This window comes from Mirounga angustirostris, unplaced genomic scaffold (assembly GCF_029215605.1).
Source record: "Mirounga angustirostris isolate CCGP_5_RB_7025 unplaced genomic scaffold, mMirAng1.0.hap1 SCAF_16, whole genome shotgun sequence".
NCBI lineage: Eukaryota > Metazoa > Chordata > Mammalia > Carnivora > Phocidae > Mirounga > Mirounga angustirostris.
Window position 1 is genome coordinate 23262662 of NW_026991724.1, and position 20155 is coordinate 23282816.

Sequence of the window (20155 nt, forward strand, 5' to 3'; positions counted from 1 at the left end):
AGGGGCAGCACCAACCCAGAATGACTTTTGCCCAGGGGAGAGGGAAAGATCACCACACACCAGACCAACTGTAGCCCCAGCAGTAAGCTGGGGGTCAGACAGCTGGTCTGACTGCAGGATCTGTCAACCAACGAAGGCTTCTCAGGGGACAACACAGGAAAAGCACCCTGCAGTTTGATTCTACTCCATCTGTGGCAATAACCTTATCACTCAACCAAAGCCCAAGGCACACTCAGACTAGCCCACTATCACTACAGGGAAAAATCCTGTTCACAACAGGGAAAGAGCCGCTGCAGACAACCAGACTGAAGGAAAGGTACCTTGTCCACAACATGAGGATACACAAGACATACAAGGGAGATACCCCCGAAGTTCCAGATCTTGGTGAATGGGGGACACCGCACTGCAGGGTCATATAGGACCTCTTCTTCCAAAGGTCACTACTTCAAGAGCAGGAGACACAGTTGACTTTTCTATCATAAACACACAGTGAATTAGATAAAATGAGGAGTCTGAGGAATATGTTCTAAATAAAAGAACAGGACAAGATCATAGCAAGAGATCTAAGCATACAGCAATAAGTAATATGCCTGATAGAGATTTTAAATTGATCATCAAGATACTGAATTTGACAGAAGACTGAAGGTTATCATTGAGGGCCTTAGCAAAACGATTAAAAAAAATTAAGAGATGAAGAACACAATAAGTGAAATTAAAAATATACTTGGTGCAATATATATAGCAAAGTAGAGGAAGCAAAGGAAAAATGAGTGCCCTGGAGAACAGAGTAATGGAAAGTAATCAGGCTGAGCAGGTGAGAGAACAAAATCATGCAAAATGAGAATAGACACAGGGAATTCAGTGACTGCATCAAGCCTAGGGACATTCACATTATAGGGATCTCAGAAGAAGAAGGAGAGAGAAAACAGGGCAGAGAATTCATTTGAAGAAATAATACCTGTAAAATTCCCTAATCTGGGTAAGGAAACATATCCAGATCCAATAGGCACAGAGAGCCCCCAACAATTTCAACACCTCAGTCCACAGACCTCATTACAATGAGGTCCACTCCTCACTAAAGACATGTAATAAAATAGCAGAAAGTAGTCATAAAGTGAGAATTTTAAAACCAACTGGCTGTCTGAGTCGCTAAGCCTTTGGCTCAGATCATGATCCCGGGGTCCTGGGATCAAGCCCCACATGGGGCTCCCTGCTCAGTGGGAAGCCTGCTTCTCCCTCTCCCATGCCCCCTGCTTGTATTCCCTCTCTCGCTCTTTGTCAAATAAATAAATAAAATCTTTAAAAGTAAAACAAAAAACAAGTAAGAGAAAATACTAACGTGTAAGGGAAACCCTGGAAGGCTACCAGCTGCTTTATCAGGAGCAACTTTGCAGGCCAAAAGGGAGGGGCAGAATATATTCAAAGTGCTGAAAGGAAAAAAAAAATTGGCAACCAAAAACACCTGATCCAATAAGGCTATCATTCAGAACGGGAGAGATAAAGAGTTTGGGGGGGGTTGGTGCTTAAGGAGTTCATGACCACTAAACCATCACTACATGAAATCATAGAGGGGACTGTGAGTAGAGAGGAAAACCCTGAGTAAGTAAAGTAGAAAGCAAAAAAGCAGTAAAATTAAGTTTATCTGTAAAAATCAGTTAAGGGACTCACCAAATAAAAGAGTATAAAGTATGATACATTTACCTAAAATGTATGTAGTGGGGAGGCGGGGAAGATGAGTGAAGTATGGGTTCAAACTTAAGCAACCATCAACTTAATATAGACTTCAATATGGTTAAGATGTTATATATAATCCTAATGTTAACCAAAAATGAAAAACCAGAAATAACAAAAAATGAAGAGAAAGGAGTCCAAAGATATCACTAAAGAAAGCCAACTTATTGTCAGAGAAGACAGCAAGAGAAGAAAGGAACAGACCTATAAAAACAAGCATGGAAGAAGTCACAAAATGGCAATACACACCTATCAATAACTACTTTGAATGTAAATGGACTAAGTGCTCCAATAAGAGGACATGGGTGACAGAATGTTATCAAAGCAAGATCCATCTGTATGCCATCTACAAGAGACTCATTTCAGACCTAAAGATATGCAGATTGAAAGTGAAGGGATGGAAGCATTTATCATGCAAATGTGAAAAGAAAGCCAGGCTGGCAATACTAACATCAGACAAAATAGATTTTAAACAAAGACGTAACAAGGGACAAAGGCCACTATATTATTAAAGGGAAGAATCCAGCAAGATGATATCGCAATTGTAAATATTTATGCACCCAAAATGGGAGTACCCAAATACATAAAGGAGTTAATAACAAACATAAAATAAGTTATTGATAGCAATACAATAATAGTAAGGGGCTTTAACACCCCATCCTTCATCAATGACTAGATCATTCATGCAATCAACAAGGAAACAGTGGCTTTGAAAGACACCTTGGACCAGGTGAAGCTAACAGATTTCTTTAGAAGTTTACCTCCTAGGCCGCAGCAGAATAGGCATTCTTTTCAAGTGCACATGGTATATTCGCCAGAATAGAACACGTATTAGGCCACAAAAGAAGTAAAACAAATTCAAAAAGATCCAAGTTATACTGTGCATCTTTTCCGACCGCAATGCTAGGAAACTAGAAATCAAGCACAAGAAAAAAAGTCTAGAAAGAGCACAAGTACATGGAGGTTAAATAACATGCTACTAAACAATGAAAGGGTCAACTTAGAAATCAAAGAAGAAATAAAAAATTATATGGAAAAAATTGAAAATGAAAACACAGTGGTCCAAAATCTTTAGGATGCAGCAAAAGCTGTTCTCAGAATGAAACTTATAGCAATACAGGCCTACCTCAAGAAGCAAGAGGAATCTCAAGCAATCTAATCTTACACCTAAAGGACCTAGAAAAACAAATAAAACTCAAAACCAGAAACAAGTGGAAACTAAAAGGATAATAATAGAATAGCATAGCATAGCACAGAATACAATTAGAATAGATTATAATTAGAATAGAGTTAGAATTGAATTAGAATAGAATGAGAATAGAATTAGAACAGAATTAGATTACAATCAGAATAGAATAGAATAGGACAGAACAGAATAGACTAGAAAGGATAATCACTGAAACCAGGAGATGGTTCTTTGCAAAGATCAACAAATTGATTAACTTTGACTCAGAATCATTAAAAAAAAGGGACAGAGAAGACTCAAATTCAAAAATGAGAGGAGACATAACCAACACCACAGATACAAGAAGGATTATGAGAGAATATTATGAAAAATTTTATGCCAACAAATTCAGCAACCTGGAAGAAATAGATAAATTCCTAGAAACATATCACCTTCCAAAGCTGAAGCAGATAGAAATAGAAAATTTGAACAGACCCGCTACCAGCAATGAAATTGAATCAGTAATCCAAAAACTCCCACCAAACCGAAGTCCAGGACCAGACAGTTTCACAGCTCATTTCTACCAAACATTTAAAGAAGAGCTAGTATCTCTGCTTCTCAAACTACAGCAAAAAAAAACTGAAGAGGAAGGAAAACTTCCAAATTCATTATGAGGCCAGCATTACCCTGATATCAAAACTAGGTAAGGACACTACTTAAAAAAAAAAAAATTATAAGCCAATATCTCTGATGAACACAGATGCAAATATCTTTAGTAAAATACTATCAGTGAACACAGTAATACATTTAAAAAAATAATTCACCACAATCTACTGAGATTTACTGAATATCAATATTTGCAAGTTAATCAGTGTCATAAATGGTATCATTAAGAAAGCATAAAACCCATATGATCATTTCCATATATACAGAAAAAGCACTGGACAAACTACAACATCCACTCATGATAAAAACCCTCTATAAAGTAGGTTTAGAGGGAGCAGACCTCAAATTAATAAAGGCTATCTACAAAAAACCCACTGTGAATATCATAATGGGGAAAAATGGAGAGCTTTTCCCTTGAGATCAGGAACAAGGTAAGGATGTTCACTCTCATCACTTTTATTCAGTACAGTATGGAAAGTCCTAGACATAGCAATCAGACAACAAAAAGAAATAAAGCACATCCAGACTGGTAAGGAAGTAGTAGTAAAAGGTCCACTATTTGCAGTTGACATTATACTGTATAGAGAAAACCCTAAAGATTCCACCAAAAAACTGCTACAATTGAGAAATGAATTCAGTAAGGTCACAGGATACAAAATCAATGTACAGAAATCAATTGTATTATTATACACTGATAATGAAGGAGAAAGAAATGAAGAAGGCAATCCCATTTATAATTGCACCCAAAATAATAAAATGTCTAGGAATAAACTTCACCAAGGAGGTCAAAGACTTATACTGTGAAAACTATAACACACTGACGAAAGAAAATGAAGACACAAATAAATGGAAAGACATTAAATACTCATGGACTGGGAGACTAATATTGTTAAAATGTCCATACTGCCCAAAGCAATCTACAGATTTAATGTAATCCCTACAAAATACCACCAGCATTTTTCACAAAATTGATACAAATAATTCTAAAGTTTGTATGGAACCACGAAAGACTCCAAATAGCCAAAGTAATTTTTTTTTTTTTTTAAGAGAATAAGTTGGGCGGCGGTGGGGGGGGGGCGCGGCAGAGGGAGAATCTTAAGCAGGATCCATGCTCAGAGTGGATCCGAACATAGGGCACAGTCTCACAACCCAGAGATCATGACCTGAGCTGACCTACTGGGCCACCAGGCTCCCAAGAGCTGAAGCAATCTTGAAAAAGAAAAGTTAAACTGGAGACATCACCATTCTAGACTTAAGTTATACTACAAAGCGGTAGTAATCAAAACAGTGTGCTATTGGCACAAAAAACAAACAAACAAGCAAACAAACAAACAAATAGATCGATGGAACAGAATAGAAAACCCAGAATTAAACCCACAATTATGTGGTCAATTCATCTTTGACAAAGGAGGCAATATACAAAGGGAAAAAGTCTCTTTAACAAATGGTGCTGGGAAGTTTGGACAGCTACATGCAATAGAATGAAACTGGATGACTGTCCATCACACACACAAAAAATCACAGTGGATTAAGGACCCATATGTGGTAGCTGAAACTAAAAATCCTAGAAGAGAGCACAGACAGTAATTTCTCTGAACTTGGCCATAACAACATTTTCCTAGATGTATGTTCTTAAGGCAGCAAAAATAAGTTGTTCAGACTACATCAAAATAAAAAGCTTCTGCATAGCAAAGGAAACTGTCAACAAAACTAAAAGACAACCCACTAAATGGCAAACGACATAGCTGATAAAGGCTTAGTATCCAAAATAGAAAAATAAATCAAGACCCAAGAAACAAATAATCCAATTTAAAAAACAGGCAGAAGACATGGACAGATAGTTCTCTAAAGAAGAAATGCAGATGGCCAACATACACATGAAAAGATGCTCAACATCACTCATCATCAGGGAAATGCAAATCAAAACTACCATAAGACATCACATCATGCCTGTCAGAATGGCTAAAATGAAAAACAACAAACAAGTTTTGTTGAGGATGTGGAGAAAAAGGAACCTTTGTGCACTGTTGGTGGGAATGCAAATGGGTACAGCGACTGAGGAAAAGAGTATGGAGGTTCCTGAAAAAATTAAAAATTGAACTACCCTATGACCCATTAATCATACTACTGGGTATTTACCTAAAGAATACAAAAACACTACTTTGAAAAGATATATGCACCCCTATGTTTACTGCAGCATTATTTACAATAGCCAAATTTTGGAAGCAATCCAGTGCCCATTGATAGATGAATGGATAAAGAAGTGTTTATGTGTGTGTGCATATCTACAAAATATATTTATATTTTATATTTATAAATTACACAATTCATTTATATAATACATATTAAATATACATATATGTAATTCAGCCATAATTAAGAATGAAATCTTGCCATTTGCAACGATATAGATGGATCTAGAGAGTATAATGCTGAGTGAAAGAAATCAGTCAGAGAAAGACAAATAGCATATGATTTCACTCATATGTGGATTTTGGGAAACAAAACATACTATTAATGGAAAATAAAGAGACAAACCAAAAACCAGACTCAACTATGGAGAATAGATAGTTACCAGAGATGAGTTGGGAGCAGGGGGATGGGTGAAATAGATGAAGGGGATCAAGAGTACACTTATCTTGACGGACACTGAGTAATGTATAGAATTGTGGAGTCATATTGTAAAACTGAAACTAAAAGAACACTGTATGTAACCTATGCTGGTAATAATATAAAAAATAAATATGATACTTAAGGTTACAACTAAAATAGTATTAATAGAAGTCTATGTAACTAATTGGCTAATGGGGAAATGGAAAAATTAAAATTTGTCAATCCAAAAGAATATAGAAAGGAAAAATAGTAAAGAACTGATGAAGGAAAAGTATAAAAAATTAAAAACCAGATATATAACCAATCACACTAAATGTTAGTAAGCTACATACTTTAATATTCTTTAATTTTTAGACTAGAATAAAAAGCAACTAATACTTGAATCACATTTCTTAACTACTCTGATAACTTTTTTTCCCCTCAAATTTTTATTTAAATCCTATCTAATTAACAAATACTGTAATACTGGTTTGAGGAGAATTCAGTGATTTATCACTTAAATATAACTCCCACTGTTCGTCATAGTAAGTGCCCTCCTTAATACCCATCACCCTTTTAGTCCATTCCCCCACCCCCCTCCCCTCTAGTAACCCTCAGTTTTTTCTCTGTAGTTAAGAGACTCTTTTTCCTTCCCATATGTTCATCTGTTTTCTTTCTTAAATTCCACATTAGTGAAATCAATCAAGGACACGTAAGGACTCTGAGGATTAAAGGAAGCTTAATTATGCCAATTCAAACCAAAACAAAGTAGTTCAGCTATAGAGTAAGAAGAAAGAAATACTACGAAAAATAAAGAGAAAATTTTAATAATGATCAGTGATTAAATTCATCAGGAAGATATAAAAATCTTAAATTTATATGTTAATAATGTATTTCCCAAGTATATAGAGTAAAAAAAACAAAATGACAGAAACAAAGGGAAAAATCAACAGATGTAGAGTTTTTACCCCCAACTCTCTAATCAAACAAGTAGCCCCCCCCAAAAAAACCACCAAAAAACAAAATTACAAGGAGAGTGTTTGAATAGTCATTTGTAATCTTTTCTAATTGAAATGTCCAAAACACTGCACTCAAAATTACAAAAAATGTTCTGCTCAAACACACTTGAGATATTTACCCACTATGTCCAAAAACTGGACCATAAAGCAAGTCTCAACTCTTGCAAAGTATGGTTTTTTAACACAATGGAATTCAACCAGGAACAACAAAAAAAAAGCGACACACACACACACACACACACACACTAAACTATAAGTATCCCCAAGTATTGGAAATTAAGCCATACGCTTCTAATTAATCCATGGGAAACAGAATAAAATCACAAAGGAAATTAGCACATTTTAAAAATCAAAGATAACAAAATCATGACATGGCATATCTTGTCGGACATAGCTAACACAGAGCCTAGAGGGAAAGGAGTCTAAAAGGTCTATACTGGAAAAAAAAGAAATGCTAAAAATCAGTTACTTAAGCACCTGCTTTCAATAGGCTAAAAGTGAACAGAAATCTAAAAACTAGTAGAAACATGGAAATAAATATAGGATAGGGTGTGTTTGGGTGACACAGTCAGTTAAGTGTCCTATTCTTGGTTTCCACTCAGGTCAAGAGCTCAGGGTCTTACATTCTAGTTCCATATCAAGCTCACGCTCAGCACGAAATCTGCTTGAGACTCTCTCTCCCTCTGTCTCTCTGCCCACACTCACTCTCTCGAATAAATAAATCTTTATAAATAAATACAGGATAGAATATAATGAAATTGGAAACAGATACCGTAGAGAAATTCAACAAAAATAAAAGCTGTTCATTTGTAAAGATGAATAAAGTTAACCGAATCTTGCAAGGAAAAATAGAAAAGGTACAAGTTACCAATATCAGAAATGAGGAAGGGGACATTATTACAGACTCTACAGATGTTAAAAAGGTAATAATTGGACATTATGAACTTATTTATGCCCATAAAGTTTAAACTACATATGAAATAAGCTAGTAAGTTAAAAATGTAGTCTTTGCAAACTGGCATAAATAACAGAAAAGCAAAAATAAGTTTATCACTTTCTCTACTGAATAAATGAATCCATAATTACTAACTTTTAACACAAATCGTCATGCCCAAGTGAACCAGACACAAACTTTATCAGGGAGAAGTAAAAGACAGAGCATTTTTTACCTCGTGCCACGAAGCCAGCCTAATCTTAATGCTAAAACCTGATGAGCATATTACATGAAAGGAGACTTAACAATCTGCTTCTCATAAACAAAATTATGTGATGTATTAGCAAATCAGTACCACTAATACAAAAATATAATACTACAACCAGGTAATACAAGGACAGGTTATAACATTTGAAAACAATCTATTAATGTAAATTAAAATATTGAGAGAAAAAAATAAAATCCTATCATCAATCTCAGTAGATGCAGAAAAGTATATACATCCATCTCTTGTTCATGAAAAAAAGCTCTTGGAACCCTAGAAATAGCAGGGAATTTAATCTGATAAAGGGTTGCTACAAAAAACAAAAACCAAACAAACATAGCAAATATGACATCTAATGGTATAAAAGAGTGAAAGCTTTCTCCCTGAAATTGGAAATGAGATAAGGTTGTCTACTATTACAACTTTATTCAATTATACTGAAGGTTTTAGCCAGTAGAGTAAGATACAAGAAATAAAAGTTAAAATATTGGAAAGGGAGAAATAAAGTGGTCACTCTTCACAGACAACATGATTAATAGAATGCATAAAAAATAAAAAGAAATCTACAGTTAAACTTTTAAAAGTTTACATGATTATTAGAGTTCTAAAATATCAGGTTTTATTTTCTAGCAATAGAGAAAATAAAAATACTACTGAATCTACAGTAGTATTAGAAAGAATATATAAAGGAAAAATAGTAAATAGTAACAGAATCTAAAGAATGATGAGAAGGACCTTTGAACAGAAACCTACAAAACATTAGTGAGAGAAATTACAGAAGTTGTGTCTCCAAAGAGAGTGAAAAATCAAGCCACACAGTGGGAAAAGGTATGGTGATACCGCATGTAACAAAGGACTCATATTCATAACATACAATGCGCATATCAGTTAGAAAAACATAAACCACCCCATTACAAAAAGGCAAGAACCTGAACAGGGACTTCACAGAAGAGGATATCCAAGTAGACATATTTACCATCATAGTTTCTCAGCATCAAATCATCAAGATATTGCAAATAAGGACCTAAGTAAAATACAGTTGTGTATCTCTACAGTGGCTAAAATTAAAAATGAATAAAAAATAAATGGCTTTACCAAGTGTTGTTCAAGGCTTGCAGTGGCCTGAACTTTTACACATTGCTGGTCAGAGTGTAAAGTGCTACAGCCACATTAGAAAAATATTTGGACACATACACTAAACTTGAAAGAATATATCCTATCATCTTTCACTTTATTCCTAAATATACAATATAGCTCACTTCATTTATCTATGCACAAGATATACATAAAATATTTATAGTAGTACTTTTCCAACCGCCTGAAACTGAAATATCCAAATATCCACCAGTAAGAGAAAAATAAGTTGTGGTATATTTATTCAGTCAAATTATTTTCCCAACAATGGGAAAAATGAACTAGAGTTGTATACAACTATGTGAATCATTTCACAATATTATGTTGAGATAAAGAGGCCAGTGTGTATAATATATTAATTCAATTTTTATAACATTCTGAAGAAGGCAATTTAATGTCATATTAAGTAAGAGAAGAGGTTACCCTAAGAGTCATAATGAGTGGCATGGGGTACATAAAAGGCTTTTGAGGAGCTGGTTATGCCGGATGTGTTGATCTGGATGGTGGTTACAGGGGTTTGTTCATGTTATAAAATTATACTGGAATAAAACCTTAAGATTTATATGCTTCATTGTTTGCATAGGTGACTTCAAGTATGAAAGTTGGCCCCACACCGAAAGCTTAAGGGAGTCATCCCAGGATTTTTTTTTTTTTTTAATATGGCTATTATGTTTTTATATATAAATTCACTAATAGAAAATTTCATGTTAATGGAAACATCAAACATTTTTAAATATTGTTTATTGGTTAATTATGGTCATATTGTTCGAGGAGAGATTCATATTGAAAATGTTCTACTCTAGGATTATGTTTTATAAGTACTATATTTTAATAATTCGTATTGTTTCTGTTTGTTTCCTTATTTGTTGGTCACACTGCCCCGGATTCACATTTCAGCTTTACCACTTCTTAGCTTTGAGTAAATATGGACAAGATGACTGGAGTCTATATAACATACCCTTATTTTAGACTCATTGGATGTTCAAGAATGGACACTTCTTTACTACATACTAAGATATTTAAGTTATACAGACTGATTTCAGTCCTTATATACCCTGAGATCATATTTACATTTGAGAGAAAGTATCTTCACAGTACCCAGCAAAACCCCAAAAGATGGTACGTAACAGATCATGCAACAAATGCTGGGAAGTTTACAGTATTAGTTTTCTTCTCTAATAGAGTATATCTGATCCTATGTGCATGCATGTATGTATGCATGTCTATGTACTGGGGCACACTGTTGTTTTATGCTGGTTCTGAATGAACATTTAAACGGAATATTGGATACATGTTTACATTAATCCCTCTGTAAGTGTGAGTCTCCCTAATTAAGGTTTGAATATATAAGGGATTTAAACTGAATTGCATTGTCAAAGTTACTTCAAGATATTCAGTTCCAATAATCTGGAATCAATCCTATTTGAAATAATTAGAGATAAAAGAAAAACCACTGAGGATTTGGTAATAGAGGCGTAATGCAATTTTGTTGGCAGAGTAGAATGAGAGATTTTTGCAAAGAAAACTTAGATTATCAAAGAGGACATGGGGGTTAGAAACTCAACACAGGATTTTATTTCCTTATCTGTTACAGTTGGGAGGAAGAGGAGTTGTGTAAGAAAGCTAGAAACATGTATTTAGGACTGTATCAGAAAGAGTCAATATTTGAGTCACAAATTGGGCAAAAACAATACACAGTAGAATGGAGCACCACATCTCAAACAAAACAAATTAAAAACCACACACGCATACACATATACGTGCAAAAACAAAAGCATATAGACAACAGAGGAATCCAAATTTGTAAGCCTCAACAATTAAACGTAATATTTTCTAATAGATGTTAATAAAAAAATGGAAAATGTAATAGCTCTCCCCTCATTAGTATTTTCATTTATAAACAGTCATAGATGTTTTCTTTATTTAGAATGTGACTGGTAAAGCTTTCCATTTAATAAAATACAGAATCCAAGAGGTTCAAAAAGTTAGTGCTCACGTCAATGGTTTGAAAACTTTTTCCCGTCGCATCAAAATTATACAAGCATAAATTACTTCGTTTTAAGGACCTCGCCTCCTTACCTGAGGAAAAGGATAATGAGGGTTACTGTAGATAGGTAGGAAAAGGGGGGAGTGGAGAACTTGCCACGTGATTATGCAGGAGTCTACAATTTCCAGGTTCACAAAAGAGTAATGTAATAAATAAGGGAGCTACACATTTTTCTTCCAGTTTGGAGAGCGTTTGAAAATATTGTAGCCACGTAGCATCCTTTTTAGCTGTTAGGAAAACCAGACAAAGGTCAGTGAGGACTTGAGCCAAAGTCACCTTTAGAAGTCAATTTCTCCAGGGAGTTGAAGCCTTTTTGAAATATGTCTAAGTCCACAACTTTATCAGGGGGAGAGAGCACTTCTCTCCCTTTCTTGAGAGCACTACTATTTCGGTAATAGAAGAGTATGACTCATGAGCTTTATTTATTTGATACTATAGCCCCCATCTGACTGAAGTCCCAATTTAATTCTAAACTACTCTGTAAATATGAGAGAGATTTGTAAGGAGTAAAATAGAATGCCTCCTCTTCATAGTCTGGCTTGCTGAAATTTTCACAATACTACGACAAAAAATTATGAAAATTCTGGTGGTTAACTGCTCCTGTGATGCATTTTAGAAGGCAGAAATTTCTTGGTATATATTGGAGGGGGTCAAAAGACTGTTTGAACCAACCCATCAATACTGTTGCCATGACAATGAAAGGGTAGCATGTGAGAATAATATTGTCAAGAGAAAAACCTCGTATCCCCAGGAGCATTTTTACCCTGCTAGTATCCATTGGTTAATTATATTCTAAATTGTTCATATTTAATAACCTATGGATTGGTAAACCATCCACTAGCAATTTAGAAATTATCGTATCATTGATGGGCATAATTGATCTCAAAAAGTTTTATCTTTAGGGCGCCTGGGTGGCTCAGTTGGTTAAGTGACTGCCTTCGGCTCACGTCATGATCCTGGAGTCCTGGGATCGAGTCCCGCATCGGGCTCCCTGCTTGGCAGGGAGCCTGCTTCTCCCTCTGACCCTCCCCCCTCTCGTGCTCTCTCTCTCTCTCATTCTCGCTCTCAAAATAAAAAATAAATAAAATCTTTAAACAAAATAAAAAATTAAAAAAAAAAAGTTTTATCTTTAGCCACGAGACAGCCGAAATCTGCTGAAATTATTTTCCAAGACTTTCTTTCAACATTCTCATCAGTTTTGTTTTAAATTTCCTAACTTGCTATCTTTTCTATCACAGATTCAGTTCCTATCTTCCTATTTTATAAACCTCTACCATTCCTCTCCTCCCTATTCAATTATAACTTCTCTTATTTTGCATTCCCCTGTTGACTGTAATTTACTGCTTGTGGCTTCCACCCTTCTCCTTGTAGAAGACTTAAGATTTATTTATTGAGCCCCACCAGTGTATCTAAATTTGTCAAATCATTTTTTTCTCTTATAGTCTGAAAAGGAGAGGCTATTTCAATCGATGCCTGCAAAAACAGCTCATGGAAACTAGTTAGAAGCAAATTCCCAAGTAACTTAGACTTGGCAGTATTCCATTACCTTTGATTATAAAAGGGCAAAATTAATGGGCAATTCATGAGACACTCTGACAGAGGTGACAGGAAGTCACTACGATTCAAATGGTAGAAGTCAAGGAGTTGTTTACACTAGGTGCCATTTCATTTTTTTTTCCCCCTCCCATCGTATGTGAAAACAGTCTGACTTCTGTGGCCAACTGAAATGGGCTTTTCCTTCCAGACCATGGTGTCGCATCTCTTGTGTTTAGAAAATTCATCTTTAATGAATGCTAATCAAGTTTCTAATTATATCTTTATATTTAATGCTTGCGTATCAGATGAAAGGCAAACATTTTGGGGCCAGTCACAAAGGACATGAATAATTTCCTCAGAAGCTTCTCTAATTTTATTGCTCCTATAATATCTTTAAAATTTGAACTGCCATCATTTCATTAGTTTAGATAAAAGTGAATCTTCAGCACTTAAATATGACATATGCAGTTTTAATCATGCATGTTCATCTAATGCAGATAACGGTAACACGTTTGGGGGGTATTTGGGGGACATGAGACACTAGTTTCTTATTTTATTGTTTTTCTCCCAGTTTTAACAGTTTCAAGAAATAAGGTATTTCTGAGATACTCATATACTTAGGAAAACGAGATAAAACCAACCCTAACTTGTCTTTCCTGCTTTATGCTAACATTTTTTTTTAAAGGTTTTATTTATTTATTTGAGAGAGAGAGAGAATGAGAGACAGAGAGCATGAGAGGGAGGAGGGTCAAAGGGAGAAGCAGACTCCCTGCCGGGCAGGGAGCCTGATGCAGGACTTGATCCCGGGACTCCAAGATCATGACCTGAGCCGAAGGCAGTCGCTTAACCAACTGAGCCACCCAGGCGCCCCTAACATTTTAAAATTGTAAATTACATCAAGAATATTTCAATGGCTTGACCATGATCATATGATATAGCCCTTACTCATTAGCATTTAACAGAAGACTCTTCCTGATTTGGCCTCAACCTTGTGTCCTGGCGTCACCACCAACCACTTCTCTGAATGCTCTCACTACTGGGGCTACTGATTTATTGTGATGGCATTCTCTCTGGGCTTCTGGGCCTTTTCAAATGTGGCTAACTCCATCTGAAAGATGTGTCCACCTTTCTTTACCTAGGGTACTTGTATTCATTATTTAAAGCTAATTCAAAGGTCATTTCCTTGTTTAAATCTTTCCTGTGACTATAGGACAATATCTGTCTCCTGTGATCTTCTGCAGCATTTTGTAAAGGACTATTTTGTAGGACAGATGAAGGTGTAAACTAACCATGATAATGTATCTGCTAGGGTAATGTGGATTCTTTGCTTATAGCTTTGCTTAGTAACTGGGAATACAAATGAAATTATTTACTGGATAACTGAAGAGTGGTCAAAGAATAAATGAATGAATGACAAAAGGGTGTTATCAAACATCTCACGAGGGAATTATGAGCTTTTTAAACCTCCTTGAGCTTTTATTATATATTGAAAAATGAATTCAAAGAAGCATGTACCAGTAAATTTCACATAGCCTTGTTTTTTATGACAGGAACTGGTTTGGGAGAGTATCATCCTATTCAGTCACAAATGTCCTAGCTTTTGGGAAGAGGGAATACTGTGGTTTAAATGGTGCCCCCCCCCCAAAAAAAATATGTCCAGGTCCTAACCCCAGAAACCTATGAATGTGCTATTTGGAAAAAGGGTATTTGCAGATATAATTATAGATTATAAAATGAGATCATCCCTAGATCTAGTAACAACGGTTTTTATTAGAGATAGAAAAGTAGAAGACATGGTAAGAGGAAGAAATATCCCTGTGAAGACTGAGGCAGAGACTGGAGTTCTTCAGTCACAGATAAAGAAGTCCTTGGCTCCTCAGATGGTCTCCACCAACTATCAACAATCTCCACTATTTTGAGATCATCACTTGGCTTCAACTTCTCCACATTCCTTTAAAAGGCAAATAGTTCTTTCTGAAAGATTCAGAGCTCTGTGCTTGATGTTTCGCCCTCCTGCCCATCCCCAGACCAAATGACTAAGCCATGGCTCTGAAGCTTCTTTCCTAGTGACACTCTGCTTTAGGAGTGGAAGGTCCTGTGTTTGGGGGGGGGGGGGGGGGGAGATAACCTTGAGTCTTTTTGGTTCACTTCTCTCAGCATGAAACCTCTCCTTATGAACCATGGCAAGAAAGATCAGGACCCAGGATTCTTAGGGATGCCTTGTCCGATGTAGAACTGTGTCGCATGATTAGGGACTTGGTGGAAGAAGGCAAGCCCCACCTGCATTTGCCCAAAACTTAGTCTCAGCAACAGGGATCTGAGCAGGATGAGAAATGCTAACATCCAGCCTCTCCTGGGTATACAGTCCTTGACTAGCAGCTTCGGGGAGAGGGAGCCCTGTGTTCCTGGTTGGGTCAGTGCGGAGGGTATTTCTCATCTTCCTGACCTCTAAGAGGAGGAGGAGTAATCAAGTGTTGGTTCAAATACCACAGACTCCTACCAACATTTTGTAGATTTTCTTGAATAAATGTTTTTATTTGCTATATGCTCTTAGAACTTTTTCCAAAGACTTTAATTTAAAAAAAAATATATATATTTTTTTAACCAATTTTTCTGGGAAATGGGATGGGGGTGCTCCTCTGCTGTCATGCCACAAGTCAAAGAGTAACAACAACAAGAACAAAAACAATATAAAAAAAAAAAACCCGAATTGTTTGTTAAAAAGGCTTTTGGGAAGAGATGTAGTTTGGGCTGCATTTTAAAGGATAACAAGGAATTCAACAGTTATAAAGATAAGGGATTATGTTACATTGTTAGTTAGGCTTAACTGTCCAGTATGTTTTATGTGACCACTAAGGCTACAGAAATTCTGTCTTGTCATAATCCATTAGCATATCTTTTTTCAGTGCCAGGATATACAGTTTAGGCTTTATTTTAATCAGACATACTGTAAACTACTAAATTAAAAAGAAATACCTAAAAATATATACAATTCAACTATCTAAGAAGAAATTAATTTAGTAAATTTGGGCAATTATTAAATAAATGTAAACACACCAAATTTCAGTAAACATAATACACAACATACACACCATTAGGTTCTTTACAGTTATGAGCGGTAGATTCCAAATTGAGTTCTGAGTTTTCCACAGGCCAAAACAAAGAAGAAAAAATTTTTTTTTAAAGATTTTATTTGAGAGAGTGAGAGAAAGAGAGATCACAAGCAGGGGGAAGGGGTAGAGGGAGAAGCAGAACCCCCATAGAGCAGGAAGCCTGATGTGGGACTCGATCCCAGGACCCTGGAATCATGACCTAAGCCGAAGGCAGACGCTTAACCGACTGAGCCACCCAGGCGCCCCACAAAGAAGAAAATATCATTTCTGAAATGCCCACTGTCCATTAAATTACAAGATATTATTGACTTGTGGAAGTGCTAAGACTAAGTATAATTGGAAGAACCTTCTGTCATTCATGATCTTCTAACAGTATGAAGTGAGATTCCCATCCCACATTACCAAAAAATAATCATAATGATGCTAATCCAAGGTTCTTAGTCCTGGAATAGTTAAATACCACCTTATCCCGGACACTACACATGAGAAAAGGTATACCACTTTAATGTTGAGAGCCCAATAAGCAGCTCATGCAGCTTTTATCTTTTGTGCTGGAGTCTTACCACCTGTTGGCCATCTAGATGTAAGATATAATTGCAATTTTTTTTGCAATGCTGAGGTCGGGAAAAGAGGAGAAAAGAACACAGGCTTTAGCATAATCATCCCTTGCCAAAATGGTGAAAAAATCTGCATATGCATGTTTGCCTGTCAGGTGTGTGTGCAGCGTAAGAGGGAAAACAAAGGTATCAGTTGGTAGACTTGACCCAATCGACCATTGCCCATGAATCTGACTCAACAAGGTTAGCATTTTCTTCACTTTCCAAGGAGCAAAATCATGTTTAAGAATAGCTTTTCCTTGTTAATTTACAGTTTTCAAAGACTTTGCACTTATTTTTCACTGTCTATACTGTATATGAAGTTTATTAAACCTATGTTGATGGTTGGCTGTTTGTTAACTGAAGGGTAGAGAAATGGAAGACAAAAACGTAACAGAAGGCTCCTGTAATCCTTTATATACACAAGAGTTGGTCTAGGATATGGAAAAGAAAATAATGTTACATAAATAATTTATCAGTAGCTTGTAGGGTTGAGATACAGAGAATTATAAAATAAAATTAATCAGTTAAAGGGACTCTGCTTGGGGAAAATAGTACCATGAGTAAAAAAAAAAAAAGGAATTTAAATTGTTCAGTCTCTCAGGGAGGCAATTTTTTAGTGCAGTTGTGAGAATGTTAAGGATATATCCATTTTGGCATTTGATATTTGGACTCAAACTTCAAATAGTGGTCATTCATGAGGTAAGTATTTTTAAGAAACCTGTGTATATTCTTGAAGAAGTGGCAATGATTAGTTACCTTAAACAAATAGATTTTGTTTTGAACTTCATCAATATTATATTGTGCAAAGATCTCATGTCTGGGAGGCCAAAGCTACATCTGGGGGTTAAAAAAATTTTTTTAATCATGTTATGTTAATCCCCATACATTACATCATTAGTTTTTGATGTAGTGTTCCATGATTCATTGTTTGCATAACACCTAGTGCTCCATTCAGTACGTGCCCTCTTTAATACCCATCACCAGGCTAACCCATCCCCCACTCCCCTCCCCTCTAAAACCCTCAGTTTGTTTTTCAGAGTCCATAGTCTCTCATGGTTCGTCTCCCCCTCTGATTTCCCCCCCTTCATTTTTCCCTTCCTAGTATCTCCTATTTTTAACCATTCTGGAAACAAAGTTCTTCAGTTTCAGTTTTCTCTGGAATAAAAGGAGCTTAAGTCACTTGTTCAGGATCACGTAGGGAGTAGAAGGCAAAGCTAGGGGCCCAGACATTGCTGTTTAGTGTGAACACTGTATTCCCTTTTACTCTCTAGCAGCTGCTATTCAGCTCACGGTCAGGCTAGAGAAGAGGTAAATTTTTAAGGATATAATTGTAGTCTATTTCAAATACCTTGTACCTTATTTATCCACCTTATACAAGTGGATAAAGCATAAAATATAAGTTCCTTGTCTGAGGATTGTGTCATTTTTTAAAACTTCCCTTTCCATCGAAACCAGAGGTCCATGGTTCCTCTCTGAATGAGCAAATTCATTTATTAGAGGTAAGATAGTAAAAGAAAAGGGATTTATCAGGTAAGACATTTAAGGACATTGGCTTGATTTGGGGGAAGTGAGATTATATTCCATGACTGAGGTGGTAGGAATTCCACAGGGTAATCTTCATCCATCCATAGTTAATCAAATTAGAATACTGGAGAGTAGCCATGCTAGTTAACTAAATTCAAATCTTGTAGCAGTGCCAGTGGGTTTAACCAACTATAAACCTATAACACAGCTATGATTATTTAGTGTGTGTTTTAGAAATACCTTCCTATTTCACAAAAAAATGCGTGAAGGGCTTAGAGCTCTGAATTTAATCAATTATCACAAAGATCACTTTGATACATCAAATGCAAGTCTGTTTCTTCATATTCAAAAGCCACACACTTCCCCCCTCTTGGCTCACATATAAATATTCAGTGCCACAGAAACACAAATAAATAATTCGCCATCACCAATGCATTCTGTATAATTTACAAGAGATCAAAAGATTATTACATGGTACAAACTGTACTGCATATATTACAAATGAAAAATCATCACATGGCCGAAATCAACAGTGTATTAGTGCACCAGATTTCTCTGTGTGTTTGTCTAACTTTGAAAATTTAAGGACTTAAGGATTAAGGATTATGTATTAAATTCTCTGCTGCTGGAATTGACCTGGAAGGATGAGATTAATATCTGTTTACACTGATGAAAATCTTATGAAAATGACAGTATTAAAATGACTTATCTTATCCAGAAAGATCCCAAGGTCAATTTTTGATTAAAAAAAATAGAATTCACAAGGGGTATGATTCCCCATCTTTAATATTATCTTTATCATTGTTAAGAAAATTCGACAAGTGATTTGGTTCTGGCCTTTTTCTGCGTTTTTCATGTTCACCTTTCATACATGGCCAAACATGGTAATAGCACAAAAATGACTTGTGTTCTACCCAAGATAAACAAAGATAAATCTTTATTGCATAGGGCATTTTTTCTCTTGTATAATGGATTTTATAATTAAAATTAAAAGCTTTCTTCATCAAGGAAACCTCTAAGTTTTTCAGAGATGGTCTTTGCCAAGCTAAGCTCCAGCAAATGGTGTTTGAAATCATAATTTATACTTTAAGCAGTCAAGCACGTGCTGTTTTTTCCCCCTGTTGAATGGTCAGATTCCATCATCCCTACGTTGAAAACGCCCTAATTAAGGGAAGTTGAAACAGACACACATGCTTTCAAGAAGAAAGTTGAGTTGCACGTTAAAAATGAAGTACCCTCAATGCTGATGTTATTTTTTCCTTCCCATAGGGAACCACAGTCAGATATCACGAGTGCCTGTTGCTATTAAAGTGCTGGATGTCAATGACAACGCCCCTGAATTCGCATCCGAATATGAGGCATTTTTATGTGAAAATGGAAAACCCGGCCAAGTAAATATCTCCATGTTGTTAATGCTGAATATGTTTGTATACAACGGTCTCATACTTGATTAACCTGCATTCTAGTGAGCATCTTATCATTTATGGTCTGCAAAGTCACAGGCAGGAAACATCCAAATGGGAACAGAGAAGGAGCTTTTTTTTTTTTCTTTCCCTTTTGGAGAGGTTGATTCTCTCTACTTAGGACCAAATGGGCTCCTCAAGTGAACACCCTGCTTGCCATGAACCCAGAGCCAAATAACTATCTTAAAATATCTTGGGCTATGGCTAAAACAGGGAGGTCTTAGAGAGATGGGGACAAAATGTTAACCTTCCTATGATAGGAAGCAAGAGAAAAGCTCATGGGGAGGATGTATTTGTTTCATGGCAACCATAGGAACAACACTTGAGAGTGGAAGCCAGGAAGACCAGTGGTAGAAAGTGAATTTTG

The 20155-nt window shown here is 35.9% G+C and overlaps 1 protein-coding gene across 2 annotated transcripts in view; it reads left to right on the forward strand.

Moving 5' to 3' along the window:
- The window catches only part of CDH8 (cadherin 8), a 343095-nt gene that overhangs the window by 259295 nt on the left and 63645 nt on the right, over positions 1–20155 (forward strand). The window contains exon 9 of one of the 2 annotated variants that reach the window (XM_045891003.2): positions 19605–19716. In XM_045891003.2, the coding sequence (XP_045746959.1) occupies positions 19605–19716 (112 nt within the window). Of the gene's footprint in view, positions 1–19594; positions 19717–20155 lie in introns of both variants that reach the window. The other variant, XM_045891002.2, reaches the window with a different exon arrangement.